The following is a 26,666-nucleotide window of genomic DNA, read 5'->3' on the forward strand; positions in this document are numbered from 1 at the left end:
TATTTTTAACTTGTCAGACTTGAAAATGACTATGAAATACTGCAGGTTTGGTGCTGTCAAATTAAAAAATTCTCTTTGGTCTTCTGGACTCCAAATTTCCTCTGCTGGATTGGTTTTCTTTTTCTTTTCCTTCCTCCCTCCCTTTCTTCTTCCCTTTCTTTCTCCCTTCCTTCCTCCCTCCCTTCCTCCCTCTCTCTCCTTCTTTCCTTTCTTCCTTTTCTCTTTCCTTTCTTGATTTTATTTATTTCAAGAGAGAGGCAAGAGAGCAGGAGCAGAGGAAAGGGCAGAGGGAGGAGGATAAGTAGGCTCCCTACTGAGCATGGAGGTAGATGGCCGATGTGGGTCTCAATCCCAGGACTCTGAGATCATGACTTGAGCCGAAGGCAGAAGCTTAACCAACTGAGTCCCCAGGTGCCCCATGGGTTGGCTTTTTTTTTTTTTAATTGCAACAACGTTTAGCTGAATTTTAAAGCTTTTTGAATGGGCATTGAAAAACATGCCAGAATTGCCTAAAACCTTGACATTTCTAGTGTAACAACATTAAATGATCCCTTAACACCAGTCTCAGTGGTGCTGATGTTAAATCACATATCATCCCTTTAATGTAGAATGTATTAGGTCAGGAGTTTTATCTAACATCATTATCAAAGGGACTCTATTCCACAGAGCCTGGAAACTACAAATAGATACCTGAAGTTTTTAGTATTTTGTTTTTATGTAGTCTTATTTTGTAAGCTTAATTTGTGATAAGAAGATAGATGGGGAAAAGATTGCCAGATAATTTTGATTTTTCCTGAATTTCCATTTGGAACATTTGACTTTTGTCACTGGTAGAGCATCATCATTCTTCTAAATTCACTCTTTATCTAAATTATTTTCCATTTTCCTAATGCATTTGAACTGTTTATCCATTTACCCACCTCTAAAAATGACATCCTCATTTCTGGATTTTGGAATCTTCTATAGTCTGTATTCTAGTGGAATATATACTCGCTAATAATAATGTGTAGAATGCAATTGTTCCTATAGCTTCATACTGTCCTTTATTAATAAATAGTTATGATGCCTTTAAATATTCCAATAAACCTGTATTTCTGAAAGGTACTCTAAAACATATTTTCAAATAAATTATAAATATCAGACTCAGTGTGAATTTAATATAATCTAATTTATTTTAATAGAATGGTAAGCTGAATGTTGAGTGTTTAGGTTCAGATTTAATGTTTTGCTCAAAAATGTTTATTTATCTAGAGATTCTCACCTTTATTTGAAAATAAGGAGTAACAATTCAAATTAAGTGCAAAAAGGCAGCTAAAATCCCCATGTGTTAGCATTCCTTTTTTTGCATGTGCAAAACTTTAGGAGTTCTATCTGATTTTATAATTGGTTGAAAAATAAATTGAATGCAAGTCTTTAGATAAAGTTGTGTTTTAGTGTTTCTTATTTTACCTTTTAAATGAGGGGGAAAGGGCAACATTGCAAGTCAGTAGCTTAACCTAGTAGGCACTTTCTATGTATTAATTGATTGAGCACATTGGGTTCAGGACAGAACTGTGAAGTTACTACAAACCCAGCTCATCTGTCTACCTCCTAACTGAATTAGAGTCAAACCAGGAACAAGGAACCTTTGTCCTCTTTACAGAGGAAAGTAAAATAGAAACAGATACAATCGATTAAAAAGGGGAAGAAGTAGAGTCAGAATAGAAAAAAAACAAGGATATTTTAGTATATTATAACTAATGTGAAGATTTTAATATTTCCCCAGTGCCTATATACTCATCAGAAAAATTACATTTCACCTAAGATTGGAGGAAAATGTATTAGAAGAATATTTTAACTTATGTTGTTCAAACAAACAGGAAGAAAGGACATCATATGTTTATTATATTTACTTTTTAATTTTTTTAAAGATTTTATTCATTTGAGAGAGAGACAGAGCATAAGCAGGGGTAACGGCGCGGAGAGGGAGAAGCAGACACCCCGCTGACCAGGAGCCCGATGTGGGGCTCAATCCCAGGACCCTGAAATCATGACCTTAACTGAATGCAGACCCTTAACCATTTGAACCACTCAGGCACCCCCATCATATGTTTCAGTGGGTGTTTTTATCTCATTACATATTTAAGAATACTTTCTAAAAGGAAAACTCATAGCAGTAAAGGATACCTTGAATCTACTTTCAAAAAGTAAACTGATCTAGAACTATTCAACTTAATGTTAAGAGGACTCCAGCAGTTGCATGTTTTGTTACTAAATATTTTTTTGTCAAACTGTATTTAGATGGGATTTATGTAGTGGTAGATTAAAGAGGACCACTTGTATTTAAGTCTACCTATTAACATTAAATTCAGGTAAAGTGCAAGAGCTCTTCTTTACCACCCTATTGAAAACAACTTTACCTCCCCACACATCAATAATAGCTATCATTTTATTTGATTTGCTTTATTTCCTGGTGTGTTTCCCTGTTGACTGTATATTTGTTTGTTTATTATCTATTTCTGCATTAGAATATAAGCTCCACTAAAACAGGCACTTTTTTTGTTCAACCAAGAAACCAGTAGTGATGAAAGCAGTGAACGGCATAGAGTAGGAGCACTGTCAACTTATGGATTCCTGTTTAGCAAACAGACCTAATTAACTGGCCCTCTCCTCCCCAAACAGGGAAAGACAGCACTGAGAAAACATTGTGTAGAGGCAGACAGTTAGGCTGAAAGAGACTTCAAACCATCTTACTGAGATTCTAATGGACAAGTGATTCGATAGATGGATTCCACACATAGCGCAAAACTCTATTGTAGGTGTCTGTCAGATCAGGGCTCTCTATCATTTGGTCCCTTTCTTCTAATCTTTCTTCCTCCACTATATTCTGTCTGCTTTACTCACCATCCCACAAATTGTGCCTTTTGTTTTCTTCTCATGGCTATTCAAACACCATTTCCTCTTCATAGCTGCCTTCCTCTCTGCCCTATACCTAACTAGACCCTCCCTCTCTTTGTGGAGTGAGTATGCTTGTTAATATATATTTAGTCAAAACACGGGGTTTAATTGAGTTACTAAGTAGATCTGTCTATCCGTCCATATTACAGAACTTAAGAGACATATTCTTAAAATTGTTAATTTGTATTTCATGAATTAAAAATTAAAATTGTTAATTTATATTTCATGAATTCATAGATAATGTGAATAATTGTCCATTTATCCAACTTTTCTTTTAGATTACCCCTGTTCCTGGTACTCACCCGCTTTTAGTTTTTGTGAACCCCAAAAGTGGTGGAAAGCAAGGAGAACGGTATGTTTTTAGAAATCGGGTTTATTTTCTGTGTCATGTGTATATAAAAAGAAAAAATTAGTGTAAAAACATTTTAAAACATTATTCCCTATGGTTAACAATTTTAATGTCAAATAAATAATTCTAGCATCCTTATGTACTATATCGATATGATTTCTCCTTATTTTTACAGTTTAAATATTAATATAATAATGGCCTTTATAGTTATTTTTATTATCATGTATCGGGTATCTGAATTCTCTCTACTGTATTGCCCCAGTCCCTAACAAAGAGCATTGCGTACAATATGGCTCCGTAAATACTGTTGAATGCAAATTGGTTCTCTAAATGGTCAACAAGACGACTTCACGTAAATCATCATTCACTAGTGAGGAACAGAATTTATGTCCAGCTTCTAGACAAATTACATTATAATGATTTTCTGCATGTGTGTTTTCGGAGTACATGATGCCATATATCCTGGAGGAGCACAATATATTTAATCTGAATTATAATGAGCTGCATTATTAAGGTCCCGATATATTGGCAGACAACACAAAATTTTTGTTTTTGTAATAAGTTAATGGTTAAATCATAATATTTAATAAAAATCTGAAAATTACCACATCGAAGTGTAAATCCTACATGCTTTCTTAAAAGGGGTGTCATAAAAATGAAGTTGCACTTGCTTTAATAATTTCTAGAAGTCTTTACTAATCTCAGCCCCAAAACGGGCAATCAAATAAAAGCATCCATGTAAACACTATGATAATAAAATAGAAATTTCCATTCTGGTTCATCAAATAATGAAGTTGAAAGTTGAAATGTTTTCATGATTAGTGAAATTTTATAATTTCCCTTCCAGTCATCTAACTTTCAGCTTTATTTCAATGAAATGAAGAGTGCTGTTCAATTTCCAATCAACAAAATATTATTTCTGCTGAAATTTTTTCCTTTATTAACATAGAGTCGTATATTCTTTTTTTACTTCACTAAACATAATAGAAATTATTTTAAATAGCTAGTGACATGATAAAATATATACATTGTTTTACTAAAGAGAACAGTTGCCTCATTTTGGAGATACAAAATAGTAATTAAATAATAATGCTAAAATGATTTTCTCCTTTACTATGTATAGTCTGCCATCTTTATGTATTATGGACATTTGGCAAAAAAGTAAAGTCTTTACATAGAGTTAGGATTAAATTCGTTTTGAAAAATGAGAAACAAATGAGTATCAAAAGAAAGCAAGAAAGAAAAGGCATATTTTCAGAAGGAAAATGTTCCCCTCAAATTAGAACATGGATCATGCAGGATGACCCTTAACTGAATATCTGACTTCCCCTTCTCCCATCAAGGAAAAAATACACAGATACACTGAAGTCATCAGCAAATTAAGTGGGGTGAAGGGATGACATTTGAGTGCTCTTATATGTATCCCCACTTGTGCTTGGTTCTTCATACACGAACAGGGACCAATCAAAGTCCCAGGTAATGTAAATATGTAAGCATGTAAAGGAAACCTGTTATGAATGCAAATATGAATTTTCCTGATGAATTGAATAAGAATCATCTTTCACAAACAATGATATTTCATTCAGGATTTCCTTTAAAAATACTGGATTTCTTGACTTTGATATGTTAAATAAGTAGCAGAAGTTTACAAAATTATATAGTCACACAGTTTCCCTGTAGCTGTCAACAGGTGTGAAAATGTTCACATAGCATTCATTCATTCAAACAGCAACACCTGAATGAATCCAGACTACTAGGAACTGGGGATAAAAGACCTAGAATACAGCCATGCAGCGAGGCAGGCCCAAACAGATACACCATAATATCATAAGATGAATGCTGAACTAGAAATGTTTAAAATGAAGGTGCTGTGGAAGTTCAGAGGAAGGAAGGGTATCTGAAGACTGAGAAGTCTTTGGACAGAAAGTAGCTTTTGAGTTGATATAAGTAGATTATGTGTAGATTTCCAGGTGAAGGAAAGAGATTTGTGAAAGCGTGTTGTCTTTTTAGGGAATGAAGAGATTATCACTAAAGTTAAAATTTAAGGCAAAGGAAGAGAAAGAGAAGACTTAACCTATGTTAAATATAATAAAATATTTTTTGTTGTAAATAACTTGGCCCTAGGAACCTTTCATCACAGAAATATCATGGCTATATTTAAACAGCCCTGTGTAAGAGGACAAGATAGGTATAGGCTATACAGAGCTGGTGAGAGAACTGGAATGCCTGAGCAAAGACAATGAGATAGAATTGCCAAGTTTAATAGACATTACTGTTAGAAGGTGCAGGACTGTACTCCAGTCAGGTTCAGATGCTGGGGAAAAAGAAGTACTGAGAAGTACTGAGAATGACTCCTAGTATCTTTCTTGAGACACTGGTTCATATAATCAATCAAGAACTTGAATGTGAGGTTATTTTAGATTTGGGAGTGGGGTGATAGAAACAGATACTACATAGTGAATTTGGACAGTTCCTATCAGTAAAGATAGTCTGAATATGTTTGCAAAATCCATGGTAATATTTTTACATTTATATAATAAAAACTAAATATATTCCTTCATTTTTAATATTTTATCTAAGAATACCAATATGGAATGTGTATTTATTTAGAAACAATTGTGTTGCATTTGTTGTGCAATGCTTGATTTCTTCTGGAAAAAAATGAATTATTTAATATGTGTCCATCGAAACAGTTTAGCAGTTGTGTGAGCTGACTGATCAGATGGTGGTTTATGTGTAATAATTAAGCAGATGGGGTCACATTCTTTGGTTACACGCATACATACAACATGCACAGTCCTATTTTATATGTGGGATAGATTTCAGTTTGATTAGATTGACCCCAAACCTGTAAACTTCACAAGGATCAATTAGAGGAAGGTAGGTAAGTAATTTTATTCCAATACTCTTAAAAAATGTATTTGAAATCTAATTAGCTAAACAAAATTCAAAAACAGGATAAATAATATTCTAAATACATATCCGTATTTAGAATGCAAGTATCACTATTTCTAATTTATAAGCTTTATTGCCCTTAATTGACTACTAAATCTCTTTTTCTTATTGAGCTGTTATACTTCTCATATTATTAATGTAAAATTTATCAAATATATTTAGTTACAACCATGTATATAATTATAACATTAAGAGGTGCTATTTACTTAAAAATTGGAGACTAAAGTCCTTTTTTTCCCCCCCATATTTTCATCTTTATAGAATTTATAGAAAATTCCAATATCTACTAAATCCTCGTCAGGTTTACAGCCTTTCTGGAAATGGACCAATGCCAGGGTAAGTCCAAGGATAATATCATTGCCATTGACTCATTTAATAGTAATTAACAAAAGAAGCAGCCTGTGTACCTAGAAATAATGCTATTTGAATACAGCAGCCAGATTAGTACACATAAAAACATTGAATATCTACTATATAAGAGTAACCAGTACAGATGCTATTTTTAGCATCTGAAATAGTCTGTTTCAAGCAGATTTTTTTGCCCCTTCTAAGTTTTGTGAAGTACTGCTCTACTACTACTACTATTACTACTACTACTAATGACACAAACACACTGGCTGGGTACCTAAACATCCAAACCATCTGTTTGAAGAATCACTGTCTCTTCTTCTCCTTTTTAAATATAGAAAGAGGATCTAGTATAGAGGAAAAAGCTAGTTAACAAAGAATAGAAATCATGACATGATGTTTTCATTTACTGCTTACGAAATCTAGTGACCACCACTTTCTTACAAGACACTTTATTAATAGGTAAGACATGGCAACAGAAGTTTATTTTTTCTGGCAGCACACTGTGTACCTTTTACAACACAAGTATATGCTGAATTCAGTCATCATTACTTTGGCCTTGTTAACTAACAGTGTCTTCCACTGACCTGTTTTCTCACTATCAACTTGAGTAAGCATTAGACCAGATGTAGTGGAAGGAAGCTCTGTAATGCTTATCTGATCTTCTTTATTAATGAGCAAACAACAGAATAAAACATCAATGTGATTAAAATAAGTTTTCTGGGTTATTCTCAGAAACTAGAAATCAAATATTGAAATTGGACTCTCTTAATGCTCAGAATAAAGTGTATACCGTAGTGTCTAATGTTAAATACATGTAAGTAAAATACAGTGAATTAGTACAGACTCCTGCACCACTTTCTTCTCTTTCCTCTGCTCCCTGCCACCTGCTGGCCAGCACCTGCTGACGGTGATCTGGAGAGCCTCCTTGCTGTAGAAGGCAGGATCATCCTAAGCATTTAGTTCAGAACAGTGTCTTTGTCAAGTTCCAGACTCAGAATCCAAAGGGTCATGATCAGATTATTGGCTCCTTGAGGCACAGGCAAGAAGACCTGATCTAGAGAAAGCCATGCAGAAGTAAAGTCTTAGTGTTGACACAGAAGCTTAGTCAGAATGGCTCTTTTTCTTGTTCTTCAATATTCTCCAAATTTCAGAGTAGTAGCTCTTATTCTAAAGGCTCAAGCAATGGTGTGTTCAAATTTAGCCATTCCAGGACCTCTGGAGTTCTCTGCAGACCCATAAATTGAGGATTTGCCTGTATTCCATAATTAAATGCAATGCCTACTGACGTGCTTATTATAAGCCCATGTGTCTTTGACTCATTTCTGTAAAATGAGAAAAGTAATACCTGTCTCATCGGATAGTTGTGAAGTTAAATGGGATGATACCTATGAAGCATGTAAAAATATGCTTAGTACAAAGGTCCCCAACTAATATTCCTTATTCTCAATATTATTTATAGTAATATTAGTTAATAATTAATAATTGCATGTTTGTAGCTTTATATAAACATTCTGTAATAATATTGATTTTAGCCTTGTTTTCATTTTCATTTTTTCCCCCACTCCACTTTAAAAGTGTACTACATGCTTCTTTTCACTCTTTCAATTTTAGGCATCTTATTATCCAGTACTCGATTTTAATACACTGAAAAAAAAAGTAATATATGTACTTGTGAAAATCCACATTACAATGAGTCTCATTTAGAAAGTAAGTTAGAGGATTCCCTTCAAGCATGAGCACTCCTCATGTGATAGCACTGCAAATTGTGTGTATCCTCCCAGGACTTCTTACAAGAGCATACAACCTAATGTGTGTATGTGACGTATTTACATACAATGTATTCATGCATACAGAGTGTTCATATACACACACGCATATGTATGTTGTTTGAATAAGTAGATTTAAAAAAAAAGATTTTGTTTATTTATTTGACAGACAGAGATTATAAGTGGGCAGAGAGGCAGGCAGAGAGAGAAAGGGAAGCAGGCTCCCCACTGAGCAGAGAGACCAATGTGGGGCTCAATCCCAGGATCCTGGGATCATGACCTGAGCCAAAGGCAGAGGCTTTAACCCACTGAACCACCCAGGAGCCCCTATTTAACTTGGAGTATAGATCATTTATTGTTCTGCAACTTGCTTTTTTTTTTTTTTTAACTCAAAAGCATATGATGGAATTTGTTTGAGTTCAGCAGATATTGATAAGTTTCATTATCTTTAAGAGCTGCACAGTATTCCATGGTTTTGTTAGCTGTTCCATTATTGATAAACATTGAGGTTGTCTGTACTTTTCAATTATTAGCAAATTTGCAAAGTTAGCATTTATCAATGTATTTATGTCTTTCGAAAGTTTGTCCAAATGTTTGCATAGAATGGTTGATATAGGTAGAATTGCTTGATTGAGAATATTTTCCATTTTAATTGTGTAAGGTTCTGCCAAAATCAAATCAAAAATCAAAAAATTTGTATTGAATTATAATCCCAGCAGCTATGTATATAAAGCTAATTTCCCACAAGATTCTTTAAATTGGCTATCTTCAGTAATTTCTGTTTTAGAACAATGTGATAGGTGAAAATATACTTGTCATTTTCATTTTCATGTGTTTGATCAATTATAAAGTTTAATATGGCATTAATTAGACAAACTTTTCTATAAACAACAGAAATGTACCCTGGCTTATTACCTAAAATAAAGTTCAATTATGAGGTCACTCCTAGAATTAATAGAAAAAATAAAGAACTCTGTTTCAGCAAAGATAGGGATCAGGACAATTTGAGGAAATGGAGTAGCGGGACCAAAAGGACAAAATCCCATGGTAGTTCTTTCCAAGAGAAATTGATTCCAGTTGCTTTTAGTATTCTTATTTCTCTGCTCAACATTCAGATCCCAGTGAAAAGTATATTTATTGGTTTCTCTCATTTCCCATGCCACAGCCTTGGCTTGTTTAGGATGGGGGATCTTGACTGACAGTCCTGTCAAGGCTTTATCTACATGGTTTATTCCCCTACAGCTAGACAAGGATATATAACCTGAGGATGAAAGAGGAATTCTTAGAGGGAATAAACCGTAGGTATTCAGCACAGTGCAGCAATAGGGCTGTCCAATATCCCTTCTTCTTTTCTGAACACAATAATTGAAAAAAATTATACTAGTCAGTACTGCTACTACCAAATGCACAACTGAGAGCACACATTCTTCTAAAATGTAGACACCCCAAAATTTTATACAGTCACAATATACAACTCCAAGTCCTCGTTAGCAGGAAACAACTGGAGATGACTACTTTCTCCTCACTCTCCACACATTTGGGATTAACATACAGAAATGTAGTGAGAAATTTAAAAATTTAACTACAAATGTGAATTTAATTGAATGATGACTTTAATAATATAAAGAATGAAACACATGTAAAGTCTGTGGCACTGGGTTTGCAACTGGTTGAAAGCTGTAGGTAAAACTTAGAATGTTTCTCCTGCTTAAACATTTTTACCCAGTGCGGTGACCCATTTTTACCTGATAGTTTTGAGACTTTGGTAGTATTGTTTGCATAGTGCTGAATTAGTCTCTCATTTACTGTTGCTGAAAGGCATGGTGGTATATGGCAGTATTAAAGTTATCTATCAAATATTTCCAGTTCTTCTCCAGGTGTTTGATTATATTTACTTTCTTTAAACATAGCAATGTGGAGTATCCGTAAGTTTCTCATAATAAACCTCGGGGATAAAGTAGATTTTCCATGCTTTCTTTTCATTTGCCACAGTAACCAGCAATATTCTAGATATTGGCTCTTTTGTTAGCTTGGATCACAGAGTGAAGAGAGATAGAAAGGACCCCCCCCCCCCTGCCAGCAACACATACTGCTTTACCTGGGATCCCCATAGAATGAAGGATAAATAAACCTCTCTAAGGCTGTGCCTCTATGATTTGGGGTTATTTGTAATTATATATAGCCTGATCTTTCATAATAAACCAACGCTAGAAGGAGAGATCCTATTAGTACTCTCTATGCCCATTGGATAGCAACAAATCTATTTCTCCTTGGGAATCAGAATCCTCTATATTAGGTAAATCATCTTTTTTTTTTTTTTCTTATTTTTCTACTCCTATAAAACCCCTCAAAAATGTCTATATGTCAGTTTTATCTCCTAATTCAGTGAAAACTTTATTGTTTCATATGTCAGCATTCTCCACTTTGGTGTTAAAGCATCTAAACCATGATAGTTAAAAACTGAGGGGATGGGAAGCAGAATTCTGAAAGTGGATGTACTCATCAGTGTTTGTCAGAGAAAGAGATCCAATAAGGTATATAGAGAAGGATTTATTATAAGGAATTGGCTTATATGCTCTTGGAGACTGACAAGTACAAAGTCTACAGAGTTGATGTTTCAGTTTGAATATGAAGGCTGGCAGTGTATTTTAAAACTAGAAGGAGCCACTGTCGTAGTTTGCAGGCATCAAGCTAAAGAGTTCTCTCTTTCTGGAGTAGGGTCAGTCTGTTATTTTTTTTTTTTTTTTTACTTTCAGCTGATTGGATGGGGCCTACCCACATTATAGAGGACAATCTCCTTTACACAGTCTACCAATTTAAGTATTATAAAAAGTACCCTCACAGAAAAACCCAGAAAAATGTTTGATCAATTATCTGGTCATCCCATGACCCAACCAAGTTGACATGTAAAATTAGCCATCACAATGTGTATTAAGTCTAATTGTAAGTTTCATCACTCAAAATGTACCTTTTGGCCCCGGGACTACTTATTTTCTCACATGAGTAAGCAGCATCATATAGTTTAGAGCCTGTGCAGCACAAGTTTTTAGTACACTCTTTAAGTGTTCCCACTGATTCAGGGACTGAGCTTTTAGTAGGCTATTTCAGCATTCTACTGACCAACTGCTTCTGCCTGATGAAATACAAGAGAAGACTTTTAAGTCTTGGGAGCATCAGTTCACTGCCTTTCTTCCTTCTCATTGAAAGGAATTTTTTGAAAGGATACCGCAACATGTGAGACACTATGATAGTATATAAGTCATTCAATAAATCAATTGCAGTTACCATTGACAAAGACATAATGGGAAGGAAAAGTAAATTCAATTGCTAGAACAAATTCCTCGTGCAATGAGGCAAAGGCTACAGTTCCATTATGAAAGGGGTCAGGTGAATTTAGGCTACTTCTAAACAGTTGGCTGAGGCCCTTAGAGTAAATCAACATATTGGAGTTCACTCATTGGTTTCTTTGATGACTGAGCACTCCAGAGTCAGTATCTACCTTTCTTGTTGAAGATTAATTAGTATTGTTTATCTCTTTCGATAGCCTCCCCTCCTACTAATATGAACATAAGCCTTTTTTTGCACACTCACTAGGAGTAACTAAGAAAAATGCTGACTGGGATTCCTTTGGGTCATTTGAAGTCCCAACTATGGATTAATTCTGAGAAGTTCACTTATATGAGCTTTCCTTTCATCACTAATTCTCTATTCTTGTCCTTTCCAAGTTCTTCATAGTCTAAGGCATGTTATTAACCATTACTGTTGCATTGATGTGTTTCATAAACTTTGGACATCATTCTGCCCAGAAAAGGTAGACAGGTTTTATTGTGTACAATATGGCTCCCTGGTCAACTGGCCGTTTTTCCTGTCCTCCTCATATTACTCCTAGTATGGTTGTACCACCAAGCTGTCCACTTCCTGCTTCTTCTGGCATATCATGGAGAGGTATTGGTAAACCATTTTTTTCTTTTATCCTTAAAGAGTGAGAATAAAAAAGTCCCTATGAGAAAAAAAATTATAAAGAAAAAGGTATAGGTTGAAGGAGTGGTGCCGAGTATAGGGAGATTTTGAGTATCTGAGGGGTGGTCCCAAGCATTTCAATGTCTTAAAAGCTCCCCAGTTGATTCTATGCAGCCAGCATAGAGAACCACTAAATAAGTAGATTGATTGCTATATAATAGGTGTTATACGCCATATGATATGGTGCAATTGGGGTGACTTCCCAATTACATGTTTAATAATCATTGTAAATTCTTAGACAGTCATCAGTATTTTGCGGTACCGTTTTTATAGGTTGTCACATATGGATGAATCAGTAGCCCATAAATACGTCTTAGATCAAAATTCAGATTCAAATTTCAGAGAAAAATGGTCTCATTGACCTAGTTTGCCCATATGCCTACCCTATTCTTTGGGTCAATACAGTTGGTTTACTTGTTTGATAGATCTACCAAAACCATTCTCAGCACTGTTTTGCCTAATCAAATAAGGCTAAAAAAAACCCAGATGCTCCAAACAAGCTTTTTTTTCTTTTTGCGTGTGTATACTAAACTTTTGTATTTTTTTAGTAAAGCGTATGCTCTTTTATTTGCCCATATTCCTTTTGATATATTTATCTTTTTTTGTGTTCATTTTGAGATCTCATTATGTATTACTGTCATAATTTTATAAACACTGCAAATGTTTTCTTCTACTTTGCTCTGTCTTCTTTCAATTTATATATTTTTGTCCATATAAATATTCAAAATTTTCATCTACTAATTCTGTGAAGAATGATTACTCTCTTTTATATGTTTTAGAAAACCCTTTCCTCAAGCAAAGATTATGAAATGTTCCTGTACATCTTCTTTTATTACTTTTACATTTTGTTTTAAATTTCTGACCTTTAATCTCTCTCTTTTTTTTTTTAAAGGATTTTATTTATTTATTTGACAGAGAGAGCAAGAGTACAAACAGGAGGAATGACAGAGGGAGAGAGAGAAGCATACTCCCTGCTGAGCAGGGAGCCTGATGCGGGGCTCAATCCCAAGACCCTGAGATCATGACCCTGAGCTGAAGGCAGACACTTAACCAACTGAGCCACCCAGGTGCCCCTCTGACCTTCGGTCTTTAAAGATTGCATTTTATCTTAGAAGTGCATTGAAAGATATGGATTAAGTAGTAGTGGAGCACATTTTCCCCCTTCCATTGAAATGTAGCTGTCCAGGATGCCTGCATGGCTCAGCCAATTAAGTGTCTGAGTTGATTTCTAGTTTCATCTTTGTTTCTGGTGTATTACTTTCCCACTGCTAAAAGATATCTATATAGATATATAGATATAAATATACATCTAGATTTATAAATCTATATATAAATCTATATATAAATATAGATTTATACATAAATATAGATATATCTATATCTATATAGATATATAGGTATATTTTTATCTGCCACCATGAGCCTGTAGTTATTCATTATCTAATTTATCTTTTAAAAGATTATTTATTTGAGAAAGAGAGAGAGAGAATGAGAGAGAGCAAGAGAGGAAGAGAGAAAGCATGAGAGGGGAGAGGGTCAGAGGGAGAAGCAGACTACCTCCTGAGCAGTGAGCCTGAAGCGGAGCTCAGTCCTGGGACTCCAGGACAGGATCATGACTTGAGCCAAAGGCAGTGGCTTACCCAATTGAGCCACCCAGGTGCCCCTTACTTGTTATTTTAATTTCCCTTTTTCCCATTTTTCCTTTTTACCACACCATCATTTGTATCTCTTCTCTTATTCTGTCTTTATTATTTTTTTCTTTTCTGACAGTTTGTTTACAGAGTAGAGACTTTTCTTGGTGTATTGAAACTAATCCTTTGTGTGAATTATTGAGTGTATATCAAACTCTTGGGACATTTCTCTTTTTGTCTTTAATTGTTTTCAAGACAAAAATGGCTATTTGTTTGTTTATTCCCATTATATCTCCTTATATAAAAATCTCTCTGATCCCATTCTATTTAGTGATCTCTAACACTAGTATCTATGTCATAAAACTGGTTTCTTCCTGATAATGCATATTGTGATCTAATTGAATAAATTATTTGGAGGTATAAACTAGTTGGAAAAGATGAAATATAAAATATGTATTGCTTTCTGGTCAGTGAATGATGAGATTTTTTTCCCTTTACCACATTAAATATGCACATCTCTAGCTTCTCCAACAACTGCATATGCTAATGTGGCCTATGAAACGTCAATATCAAGTTTTTATGTACTTGTGACATAGCTTTTTCTTTTCCAACTCAAAGCTTTGTGAAAGTACAGATGGTTTGTTTTATTTGCATACCATCCCTAAAATATTTCAGAAAAAATATCAAGTATTTATTGAACTGAAATAAAATGTAAGATAAATCCTTTCAAATCATGCAAATTATTTTCCAGATTGTTACCATAATGAGGTATAATGAATCTTTCATGAAAGGTGCTTTATAGAAATCGTTGGTTTCATCTAACTGAACTAAATGCAAAACATACATAATAGTAAAAATAAAATTTAACAGTCTACAAATTCACATATTCTGAGTATCAGATACTTACACATAGTGAAATCTTTAATATATTCTATTAAAATAAATGTGTAACTTAGAAAAGATATAAAAGATTCCACAGATTTTATTACTTTCTTACTTTAAGATATAATTTTATATAACAAAGTTTCTACCATATTTTATGTAAATAAAATCCATCTTGAATCAGAACTTATGACCTACTACATATGTCTCTTGCTTTGGAATCTTGTTATGTCAGAGAGTTAAACAAAATCCTCAGAAGGCTGAGAAAAAGTTATCAAAATTCAGTCTAGCTCTATTGGAAGTTTCAGAAAAAAATGTTGCTAGTTGTAAAAAAAATGTTGGCAAGGTAAAAATAAAGCACTCCGCTCACCCTTTTAGTCCTTAAGATTAACCCTATTTTATGATGATTTTGTGAGCCACTTCTTTTTTTGTTTGTGTGTTTAAAGATTTATTTATTTATTTGGGAGGGGGTGGTGGCAGAGGGAGACGGAGAGAGAAAATCTCAAGCAGACTCCCCTCCAAGCCCTGATGCAGGGCTCATTCTTATGACCCAGAGATCATGACCTGATCTGAAATCAAGATTCAGATGATTAATTGACTGAGTCTTCCAGGTGTCTCTAAACGGGTGAGCATAATTCTGTCTTTATCACTAGAGCAATTGAGTTTGACAATTGATTTATATTTTTATAGTAAAAATCTATAGGTTAGCAAAAGTAACAAAACATTAACACATCACTACAATTAACAAAATTATATAATCATCTGCCTTGTAGAAGAACTTCCCCATTTCAGGTATTACAACTCTGTAGTCACTTCCCACATGTATTAGCAAATGCATTATGACTTTAAAGATGCTCAAAAATCTGAAATGTTATTACTCATCTCATAAAGAAACAATAGTAGCTGGCTGAATAACAGTTAGACTAGACACCTATGTTCTTATTTAGAGATGTTCACTTATCTAAATTCCCTGAACACTCTAAAAAGAACAACTTCACCTGAATTGCTTCTAGAAATAACCAATTTGTCTATATGATCTAACCTGTTTCTTATTTTATTCTACAGAAGTGAAGCTTCTAATAAATAACAAACTATTTTATTTGAATATTCACAGTTGGCTAAGCCTCCCCAGTGTGTTTCCCTGGCACGACCTTCCCTTTACCAGGCTGGTAAAGGACATGTCCCTATTAATGAATGAATACAGGGAAACTCGTAGTAGATGGTTATCTCAGAATCCTATAGGAATGAGGATCATGTAGCTTACTCCTATAATTTAATTAAAAAGAATAAAAGTGGACAGTGTAATCCATGCTCAAATAGACTAATGATGCAGCAGCTAAGTAAAAAGTAAAATGATAGCTTAATAATAACAATATTAATAGTAACATCAATTGATCCAGAGTTTATTTATGAAATGGCTAACAGATGTCAGGAACAAGTCTTAGAACTGCCACTCCACTTGTAACAAAACAAACAACATTTTCTGCTCACATGGCCTTATGTTTCAATGGAGACAGTTTAAACTAGTAAAATACACATTGTATCAGTGGAGAAGGTAAATAGAATATACATTGGTAGTATGTGTTCTGTTTGTTCTTATTTATAGGTTGAGCAGGAAAGAAGTCACTGAGTATGAACTAGAAAGACATGAAGGAACAAGCCATTTGGCTATAGCATAGAAAAGCATTTGAGGCAGAGAGAGACACAGAAATAAAAGCATCATGACAGGACAGTATTTGACATAATTGGGGGATATTATCAAGATGGCCAGAGGGACTGAAGCTGAATGGATAGGAGTAGTTTATGAGAATGATACTGAGGGGCCATATCACATAGGGTCTTGGGGTCACTGTGAGTATGATAATTAGGTTTATCCAGGAGTCTTCTGGTCTGTTCCTGGCTTACCAGCATCTATCCCAATTTAGTATTTAGCCAGGAATTTTATATCTTAAGTACTGTTATTAGTGGGTGCATTATCATAAGCTCTGATGATTATGGGTTTGTGGTCTCTCCAGTTTGTATATCCAGTTTCTGCTATGTTTTCCTCTAGTCGGACATAAGGCACATCTGTCCAATGAATGGTGTTCTCATTTTTACATATAATCATTAAATATGAAACATAACCAGAAAAATGACTATCTTTTCCCAACCATTCCCACATGCAAAACAACTAACAATTTCTTCTGAAGTATAGTATATAGTGAGTTCAAAGAAAAAAATAAATATGCACTAAAAATCCTTTTAGCTAACTTGTATACCAGCCCATGGAATCTCATCTCCTTGTGAAATGCAAAGGAGAACAAATATACCAATTAGGAATATCTGTAGAGATTGGGGGAAATCATAGGTTAGATTTATATTAAATGTGAGGAAGAGAGAATGAGCTGTCCTGCCAATTATTTTTAATGAATGCTTTGAATAATCTTATTCAGTGTTTTAAAAAAAAAAAACATGTAATTGAAATTTATAAATATTTGTTTTGTACACTTTTATTTTGCAATAAAACTTTTCAGCAAAAATGAAAATACATACTGAATGGAAAATTCAGTTCTGAGTTTCTCTTTTCTCAGAGATAATTGATAATGAATACATGATTTTTTTAAAAGATATTTATTTATTTATTTGATAGACAGAGAGAGATCACAAGTAGGCAGAGAGGCAGGCACAGAGAGAGGGGGAAGCAGGCTCCCCGCTGAGCAGAAAGCCCAATGCGGGGCTTGATCCCAGGACCCGGAGATCATGACCTGAGTCGAAGGCAGAGGCTTAAACCACTGAGCCACCCAGGTGCCCCATGAATACATGAATTTTATGAAGTACTTATCAACATGTACCATCAACTACAGGAACTCTGGTGGTATCATTGTGCATATTGAAACTATAAGCACAAATATGCTATAGAAGTATCAGTATCTGCTTCTAAATGAATAGCTAATTATCTGCTCAAAACAGCCATTTAAACTGCAGAAAATCTCTTTGCCTATCACTCTTTGAAGAATGACCTTTCATTTAGATCAAGTGATTGTCCTAAGTTAATGTTCATGTTCAATTCCAAGTTTTTTATGTGTGTTATAAGTGAAGTGATTAACTGTTGATATTTTGGCTTCATTGGAGAAAGAACTTTAAAATGGTTCAGCAATACCATTTTTATATCAGAGCAATCAGAAGGCTTTAAACAGAAAATTCATTAAAAAAGTAAAACAGTAATGATTTTATTACTTCTTCCTATGGTGATAATTTGAATATAGATTTGGTTGGAACACATAGGCATGGCAAAAATATTGTTTTGACTAAACTCAGAAACAATAGATAAAAGCATATGGTCTGAATTGGTTGTGGTAACTGCATCCAAAGAAATTTTACTATATTATTAATTAAAATAGAAGCCTTAATTGTCAAATTCTATGTGTGTGCATATGTGAGCATGATCATATATACAAACACACACAAATTGTTCAGTTGTACTACAGATTCTGTAGTCACTAAGAAACCTTCTGGAAAAATCAGCAACTAAGGCTCAAATCTCAGATCATTTAATTAATGGAGTCCTTAAAATATCTGTGGATAATACTACTCCAGTAAGTCTTTTTCATTTTATAACCTTCTCTTTCATTTAAAATTCTACCACTGAAGAAGTGTGACAGTTTAAAATAATTTAACATAGAGGCCTGTAGAAATCTACAATTTGATCTCATCTTGTCAGCTCTTCATAAAAATATTATTCAAAATTATTGTCTTATGAAAAGCTGACCAAATGTAAAAAATGTTTAAGTCAATCAGGCAGTTCTTTTCTTTTAAATTTTTTATTTTTTATAAACATATATTTTTATCCCCAGGGGTACAGGTCTGTGAATCACCAGGTTTACACACTTCACAGCACTCACCAAAGCACATACCCTCCCCAATGTCCATAACCCCATCCCCATTCTCCCAACCTCCCTCCCCTCAGCAACCCTCAGTTTGTTTTGTGAGATTAAGAGTCACTTGTGGCTTGTCTCCCTCCCAATCCCATCTTGTTTCATTGATTCTTCTCCTAACCATTTAAGGCCCTATGTTGCATCACCACTTCCTCATATCAGGGAGATCATATGATAGTTGTCTTTCTCTGCTTGAGAAAGCAGATATGCTTTCGCTATTTCGCTAAGCATGATACGCTCTAGTTCCATCCATGTTGTAGCAAGTGGCAAGATTTCATTTCTTTTGATGGCTGCATAGTATTCCATTGTGTATATATACCACATCTTCTTGATCCATTCATCTGTTGATGGACATCTAGGTTCTTTCCATAGTTTGGCTATTGTGGACATTGCTGCTATAAACATTCTGGTGCACGTGCCCCTTTGGATCACTACGTTTGTATCTTTAGGGTAAATACCCAGTAGTGCAATTGCTGGGTCATAGGGCAGTTTTATTTTCAACATTTTGGGGAACCTCCATACTGTTTTCCAGAGTGGTTGCACCAGCTTGCATTCCCACCAACAGTGTAGGAGGGTTCCCCTTTCTCCGCATCCTCGCCAGCATCTGTCATTTCCTGACTTGTTGATTTTAGCCATTCTGACTGGTGTGAGGTGATATCTCATTGTGGTTTTGATTTGTATTTCCCTGATGCCGAGTGATATAGAGCACTTTTTCATGTGTCTGTTGGCCATCTGGATGTCTTCTTTGCAGAAATGTCTGTTCATGTCCTCTGCCCATTTCTTGACTGGATTATTTGTTCTTTGGGTGTTGAGTTTGCTAAGTTCTTTATAGATTCTGGACACTAGTCCTTTATCTGATATGTCGTTTGCAAATATCTTCTCCCATTCTGTCAGTTGTCTTTTGATTTTGTTAACTGTTTCCTTTGCTGTGCAAAAGCTTTTGATCTTGATGAAATCCCAATAGTTCATTTTTGCCCTTGCTTCCCTTGCCTTTGGCGTTGTTCCTAGGAAGATGTTGCTGCGGCTGAGGTCGAAGAGGTTGCTGCCTGTGTTCTCCTCAAGGATTTTGATGGATTCCTTTCTCACATTGAGGTCCTTCATCCATTTTGAGTCTATTTTTGTGTGTGGTGTAAGGAAATGGTCCAATTTAATTTTTCTGCATGTGGCCGTCCAATTTTCCCAACACCATTTATTGAAGAGGCTGTCCTTTTTCCATTGGTCATTCTTTCCTGCTTTGTCGAAGATTAGTTGACCATAGAGTTGAGGGTCTATTTCTGGGCTCTCTATTCTGTTCCATTGATCTATGTGTCTATTTTTGTGCCAGTACCATACTGTCTTGATGATGACAGCTTTGTAATAGAGCTTGAAGTCTGGAATTGTGATGCCACCAACTTTGGCTTTCTTTTTCAATATCCCTTTGGCTATTCGAGGTCTTTTCTGGTTCCATATAAATTTTAGAACTATTTGTTCCATTTCTTTGAAAAAGATGGATGGTACTTTGATAGGAATTGTATTAAATGTGTAGATTGCTTTAGGTAGCATAGACATTTTCACAATATTTATTCTTCCAATCCAGGAGCATGGAACATTTTTCCATTTTTTTGTGTCTTCCTCAATTTCTTTCATGAGTACTTTATAGTTTTCTGAGTAGATATTCTGTGCCTCTTTGGTTGGGTTTATTCCTTGGTATCTTAAGGTTTGGGGTGCAATTGTAAATGGGATGGACTCCTTAATTTCTCTTTCTTCTGTCTTGTTGTTTGTGTAGAGAAATGCAACTGATTTCTGTGCATTGATTTTATATCCTGACACTTTACTGAATTACTGTACAAGTTCTAGCAGTTTTGGAGTGGAGTCTTTTGGGTTTTCCACATATAGTATCATATCATCTGCGAAGAGTGATAGTTCGACTTCTTTGCCCATTTGGATGCCTTTAATTTCCTTTTGTTGTCTGATTGCTGAGGCGTCTAGGACTTCTAGTACTATGTTGAATAGCAGTGGTTATAATGGACATCCCTGCCGTGTTCCTGACCTTAGCGGAAAAGCTTTCAGTTTTTCTCCATTGAGAACGATATTTGCAGTGGATTTTTCATAGATGGCTTTGATGATATTGAGGTAGGTCTCCTCTATCTCTACACTTTGAAGAGTTTTGATCAGGAAGGGATGCTGTACTTTGTCAAATGCTTTTTCAGCATCTATTGAGAGTATCATATGGTTCTTGTTCTTTCTTTTATTAATGTGTTGTATCACATTGATTGATTTGCGGATGTTGAACCAACCTTGCAGCCCTGGAATAAATCCCACTTTGTCTTGGTGAATAATCCTTTTACTGTACTGTTGAATCCTATTGTCTAGTATTTTGGTGAGAATTTTCGCATCTGTGTTCATCAAGGATATTGGTCTATAGCTCTCTTTTTTGATGGGATCCTTGTCTGGTTTTGGGATCAAGGTGATGCTGGCCTCATAAAAGGAGTTTGGAAGTTTTCCTCCCATTTCTATTTTTTGGAACATTTTCAGGAGAATAGGAATTAGTTCTTCTTTAAATGTTTGGTAGAATTCCCCCAGGAAGCCGTCTGGCCCTGGGCTTTCATTTGTTTGGAGATTTTTAATGACTGTTTCAATCTCCTTACTGGTTATGGGTCTGTTCAGGCTTTCTATTTCTTCCTGGTTCAGTTGTGGTAGTTTATATGTTTCTAGGAATGCATCCATTTCTTCCAGATTGTCAAATTTGTTGGCGTAGAGTTGCTCATAGTATGTTCTTATAATAGTTTTTATTTCTTTGGTGTTAGTTGTGATCCCTCCTCTTTCATTCATGATTTTAATTATTTGGGTCCTTTCTCTTTTCTTTTTGATAAGTCTGGCCAGGGGTTTATCAATTTTATTAATTCTTTCAAAGAACCAGCTCCTAGTTTTGTTGATTTGCTCTATTGTTTTTTTGGTTTTTATTTCATTGATTTCTGCTCTGATCTTTATGATTTCTCTTCTCCTGCTGGGCTGAGGGTTTTTTTCTTGTTCTTTCTCCAGCTCTTTTAGGTGTAGGGTTAGTTTGTCTACCTGAGGCCTTTCTTGTTTCTTGAGAAAGGCTTGTACCGCTATATATTTTCCTCTCAGGACTGCCTTTGTTGTGTCCCACAGATTTTGAACTGTTGTATTGTCATTATCATTGTTTCCATGATTTTTTTCAATTCTTCTTTAATTTCCCAGTTGACCCATTCATTCTTTAGAAGGATGCTGTTTAGTCTCCATGTATTTGGGTTCTTTCCAAACTTCCTCTGTGGTTGAGTTCTAGCTTTAGAGCATTGTGGTCTGAAAATATGCAGGGAATGATCCCAATCTTTTGATACCGGTTGAGTCCTGATTTAGGACCGAGGATGTGTTCTATTCTGGAGAATGTTCCATGTGCACTAGAGAAGAATGTGTATTCTGTTGCTTTGGGATGAAATGTTCTGAATATATCTGTGATGTCCATCTGGTCCAGTGTGTCGTTTAAGGCCTTTATTTCCTTGCTGATCTTTTGCTTGGATGATCTGTCCATTTCAGTGAGGAGAGTGTTAAAGTCCCCTACTATTATTGTATTATTGTTGATGTGTTTCTTTGATTTTGTTATTAATTGGTTTGTATAGTTGGCTGCTCCCACGTTGGGGACATAGATATTTAAAATTGTTAGATCTTCTTGTTGGACAGACCCTTTGAGTAAGATATAGTATCCTTCCTCATCTATTATTATAGTCTTTGCCTTAAAATATATTGATCTGATATAAGGATTGCCACTCCTGCTTTCTTCTGATGTCCATTAGCATGGTAAATTCTTTTTCACCCCCTCCCTTTAAATCTGGAGGTGTCTTCGGGCTTAAAATGAGTTTCTTGGAGGCAACATATAGATGGGTTTTGTTTTTTTATCCATTCTGATACCCTGTGTCTTTTGATTGAGGCATTTAGCCCATTAACATTCAGGGTAACTATTGAGAAATGTGCATTTAGTGCCACTGTATTGCCTGTTAGGTGACTGTTACTGTATATGGTCTTTATTCCTTTCTGATCTACCACTTGTAGGCTCTCTCTTTGCTTAGAGGACCCCTTTCAATATTTCCTGTAGAGCTGGTTTGGTGTTTGCAAATTCTTTCAGTTTTTGTTTGTCCTGGAAGCTTTTAATCTCTCCTTCTATTTTCAATGATAGCCTAGCTGGATATAGTATTCTTGGCTGCATGTTTTTCTCGTTCAGTGCTCTGAAAATATCATGCCAGCTCTTTCTGACCTGCCAGGTCTCTGGATAAGTCAGCTGCCAATCTTTTATTTTTACCATTGTATGTTACAGACTTCTTTTCCTGGGCTGTTTTCAGGATTTTCTCTTTGTCACTAAGACTTGTAAATTTTACTATTAGGTGACGGGGTGTGGGCCTATTCTTATTGATTTTGAGGGGCGTTCTCTGAACCTCCTGAATTTTGATGCTCGTTCCCTTTGCCATATTGGGGAAATTCTCCCCAATAATTCTCTCCAGTATACCTTCTGCTCCCCTCTCTCTTTCTTCTTCTTCTGGAATCCCAATTATTCTAATGTTGTTTCGTCTTATGGTGTCACTTATCTCTCGAATTCTCCCCTCGTGGTCCAGTAGCTGTTTGTCCCTCTTTTGCTCAGCTTCTTTATTCTCTGTCATTTGGTCTTCTATATCACTAATCCTTTCTTTTGCCTCATTTATCCTAACAGTGAGAGCCTCCATTTTTGATTGCCCCTCATTAATAGCTTTTTTGATTTCAACTTGGTTAGATTTTAGGTCTTTTATTTCTCCAGAAAGGTCTTTTATCTCTCTGGAAAGGGTTTCTCTAATATCTTCCATGCCTTTTTCGAGTCCGGCTAGAACCTTGAGAATTGTCATTCTGAGCTCTAGATCTGACATATTACCAATGTCTGTATTGATTAGGTCCCTAGTCTTCGGTACTGCCTTTTGTTCTTTTTTTTTGTGGTGAATTTTTCCGCCTTGTCATTAAGTCCAGATAAGAGTATATGAAGGAGCAAGTAAAATACTAAAAGGGTGGCAACTGCCCCAGGAAAATATGCTTTAACCAAATAAGAAGAGATCCCAAATCGTGAGGGGGGAGAAAGGGGATAAAAAGAGGTTCAAAAAGAAAGAAAGAAATTAAAAAAAGAAAACGAATAAAGAGAAGTATAATATATATATATATTAAACTAATTAAAAAACGTTAGAAAAGAAAAGGGTAAAAGTTAAAAAAATTTAGCAGAAGAAGAGAAAAAAAAAATGAAAAAGAAAAAAATTAAATTAACTGCAAGACTAAAAAATCACAGGGAGAAAGCCGTGATTTCTGTGCTTTGCTTTCTCCTCCTCTGGAATTCGGCTGCTCTCCTTGGCATTGAAACCACACTCCTTGGTAGGTGAACTTGGTCTTGGCTGAATTTCTTGTTGATCTTCTCGGGGAGGGGCCTGTTGTAGTTATTCTCAAGTGTCTTTGCCCCAGGCGGAATTGCATCGCCTTTACCAGGGGCCGGGCTGAGTAATCCGGTCGGGTTTGCTTTCAGGAGCTTTTGTTCCCTGAGTGCTTTCTGTAGAGTTCCGGAGGACGGGAATACAAATGGCGGCCTCCTGGTCTCCGGCCTGGGGGAGCCAAGAGACCGGGGCCCCACTCCTCAGTGCGCCCTCAGAAAACAGCGCCCGGTTACTCCGTCTGCATGAGCTCCGGCCGCGCTCCGAGCTCACTGAGCCTGTGGCTGGTTCAAGGTAACACCGAGCTGTGAGCCACTGTTGGCTCTGTCTTTGTAGCCGGTTTTCCCGTTCCAACACCTGCAAGCTCTGCGACACTCAGACACCCTTGATCCTTCTGTGACGCTGACCCTCCGTGGGGTTTGCCCCGGTTTAGCCTCTGGAGCAATGCCCCTCAGGGGAACAGACTTTTAAAAGTCCCAATTTTGTGCTCCGTTGCTCCGCCGCTTGCCGGGAGCCGGCCCCTCCCTCCGGGGTCTATCTTTCCGTCGCTTTGGATTCACTTCTCCGCCAGTCCTACCTTTCAGAAAGTGGTTGTTTTTCTGTTTCCAGAATTGCTGTTCTTCTTCTCTTTGATCTGCTGATGGATTTGCAGGTGTTTGCAATCTTTAGATATGCTATCTACCTGATCTCCTGCTAGCTGAAGTAGTCTCAGCCTGCTACTTCTCCGCCATCTTGACTCCTCCAATCAGGCAGTTCTAATGAAATTATTATACTTGATTAGCCAAAAGGCCAAGAAATGAACATTAATGAAATTATTAGGCTATTATTCTCGACCTTATGATGTAGTGTCTGTGTGCCTTTAAATTTGCAGTCTGTTGTGATTTCTTATTCTAAATACATATATGTATATGTACATATTTATATGTAATGTCTAAAACCAGATTTTTACACATTTTTTTCTTAAAAAGGTCATCAAATTTTATAAATATCACACCCCACAAATCAGTATTTACCTTTGCTCTTAATTTATCAATGAGGTATCATGGAAAGGAAAGTACTTCAACTTATGTTTGTTATTCCTACCATTATGAAAACATGCTATGCAGGTCTATCTTGACTCCCTCCTCTATTCTCTTTTCAGATGTGGCTTCTCTCCTAGATAAAGTGTATTCACCTTCCTCTCTGGATCCCTGCTGCTCTCACTTCTTTGACTCTTCTTCATTATCCCTCCCCCTTGCTATCACATCTTGAGCTGTCCTCTTTTATTGCCTTTTTATCATAACCATGTAGGCCCTTTTTAAAGATTTTATTTATTTATTTGAGAGAGAGGGAGCTTGAGTGGAGGGAAGGACAGAAGGAGAGAATCTCAAGCAGATTCCCTGCTGAGCATGGAGCCTTACTTAGGGCTCTATCTCATGACCCTGAGATCAGAATCTGAGACTAAACCAAAAGTCAGATGCTCAACCAACTGCACCACCAAGGCACCCCCATGTAAGTCCTCTTTCTATAAGCCCACACTGCACTAAAGTGATTTGATTTAGTTTATAAAAGTATATACAATGTTTACAATGTCATTATAAATTAACAATAAGAATTGATAGAGTTTCAAGACCAAAGGGAATGCAGATAAGTAATTCCTAGGACTGCAATGTTGCATAAAATGAGCAACATATAAAACTAATGGAGGCTTTTAATTTTTAATTTTTTAAATTTTTAATTTTTTTAAAGATTTTATTTATTTGACACAGAGAGAGAGAGGTCACAAGTAGGCAGAGAGGCAGGCAGAGGAGCTGGGGAAGCAGGCTCTCCACTTGAGCAGAGAGCCCGACGCGGGGCTCGATCCCAGGACCCTGAGATCATGACTTGAGCTGAAGGCAGAGGCTTAACCCACTGAGCCACCTAGACACCCCTAAATTTTTAATTTTTAAAAGTTTTTGAGCAAATGTAAATCTGCTTACCTTCCCATTCCTTTGTTTTTTTCACAACTAAATACTTAATAAAATGAGCTGTTTTTCCACTCTTTCATTTCCTCTTCCGTGTAGTTGGGATTTTGACTCTACTCTCTATTGATTCTGCTGTTGTCAGTAATAAACTTCTGGGTGCAGAATAAATTCTTGCTTATTTTTATATTTCTTAAAATTCTCTCCTCCCTTGGATTTTCTTGTTTTTTAAAGATTTATTTATTTGCTTGGAGAAAGACAGAGAGAGAGAGAGAGAGTGGAAGAGCGGAGGAAAAGAATCTGAAGTTGACTCCCTGCTGAATGAGGAGCCTAATTCTGGGCTTGATCTCATGACCGAGAGATCATGACCTGAACCGAAATCAGAGCTGGATACTAAATCAACTGAGCTACCCAGTCACCTCTTTTCTCTCTTGGATGTTAGGAAATAATTGTCTCCCATCTCTACAGTTGTTTCTTCTTATATAA

The 26,666-nt window shown here is 35.8% G+C and overlaps 1 protein-coding gene across 1 annotated transcript in view; it reads left to right on the forward strand.

Annotated features, from left to right (window-relative positions):
- Positions 1-26,666, forward strand: part of LOC309844991 (diacylglycerol kinase beta) — a gene marked incomplete at its 3' end in the record, with an annotated part of 308,686 nt that overhangs the window by 263,091 nt on the left and 18,929 nt on the right. The window contains exons 16-17 of the mRNA XM_082692421.1: positions 3,216-3,289; positions 6,503-6,577. Of these exons, the coding sequence (XP_082548547.1) occupies positions 3,216-3,289; positions 6,503-6,577 (149 nt within the window). The remainder of the gene's footprint in view (positions 1-3,215; positions 3,290-6,502; positions 6,578-26,666) is intronic.

This window comes from Mustela nivalis (genome assembly GCF_964662115.1).
Source record: "Mustela nivalis genome assembly, chromosome: 12".
Taxonomy (NCBI): domain Eukaryota; kingdom Metazoa; phylum Chordata; class Mammalia; order Carnivora; family Mustelidae; genus Mustela; species Mustela nivalis.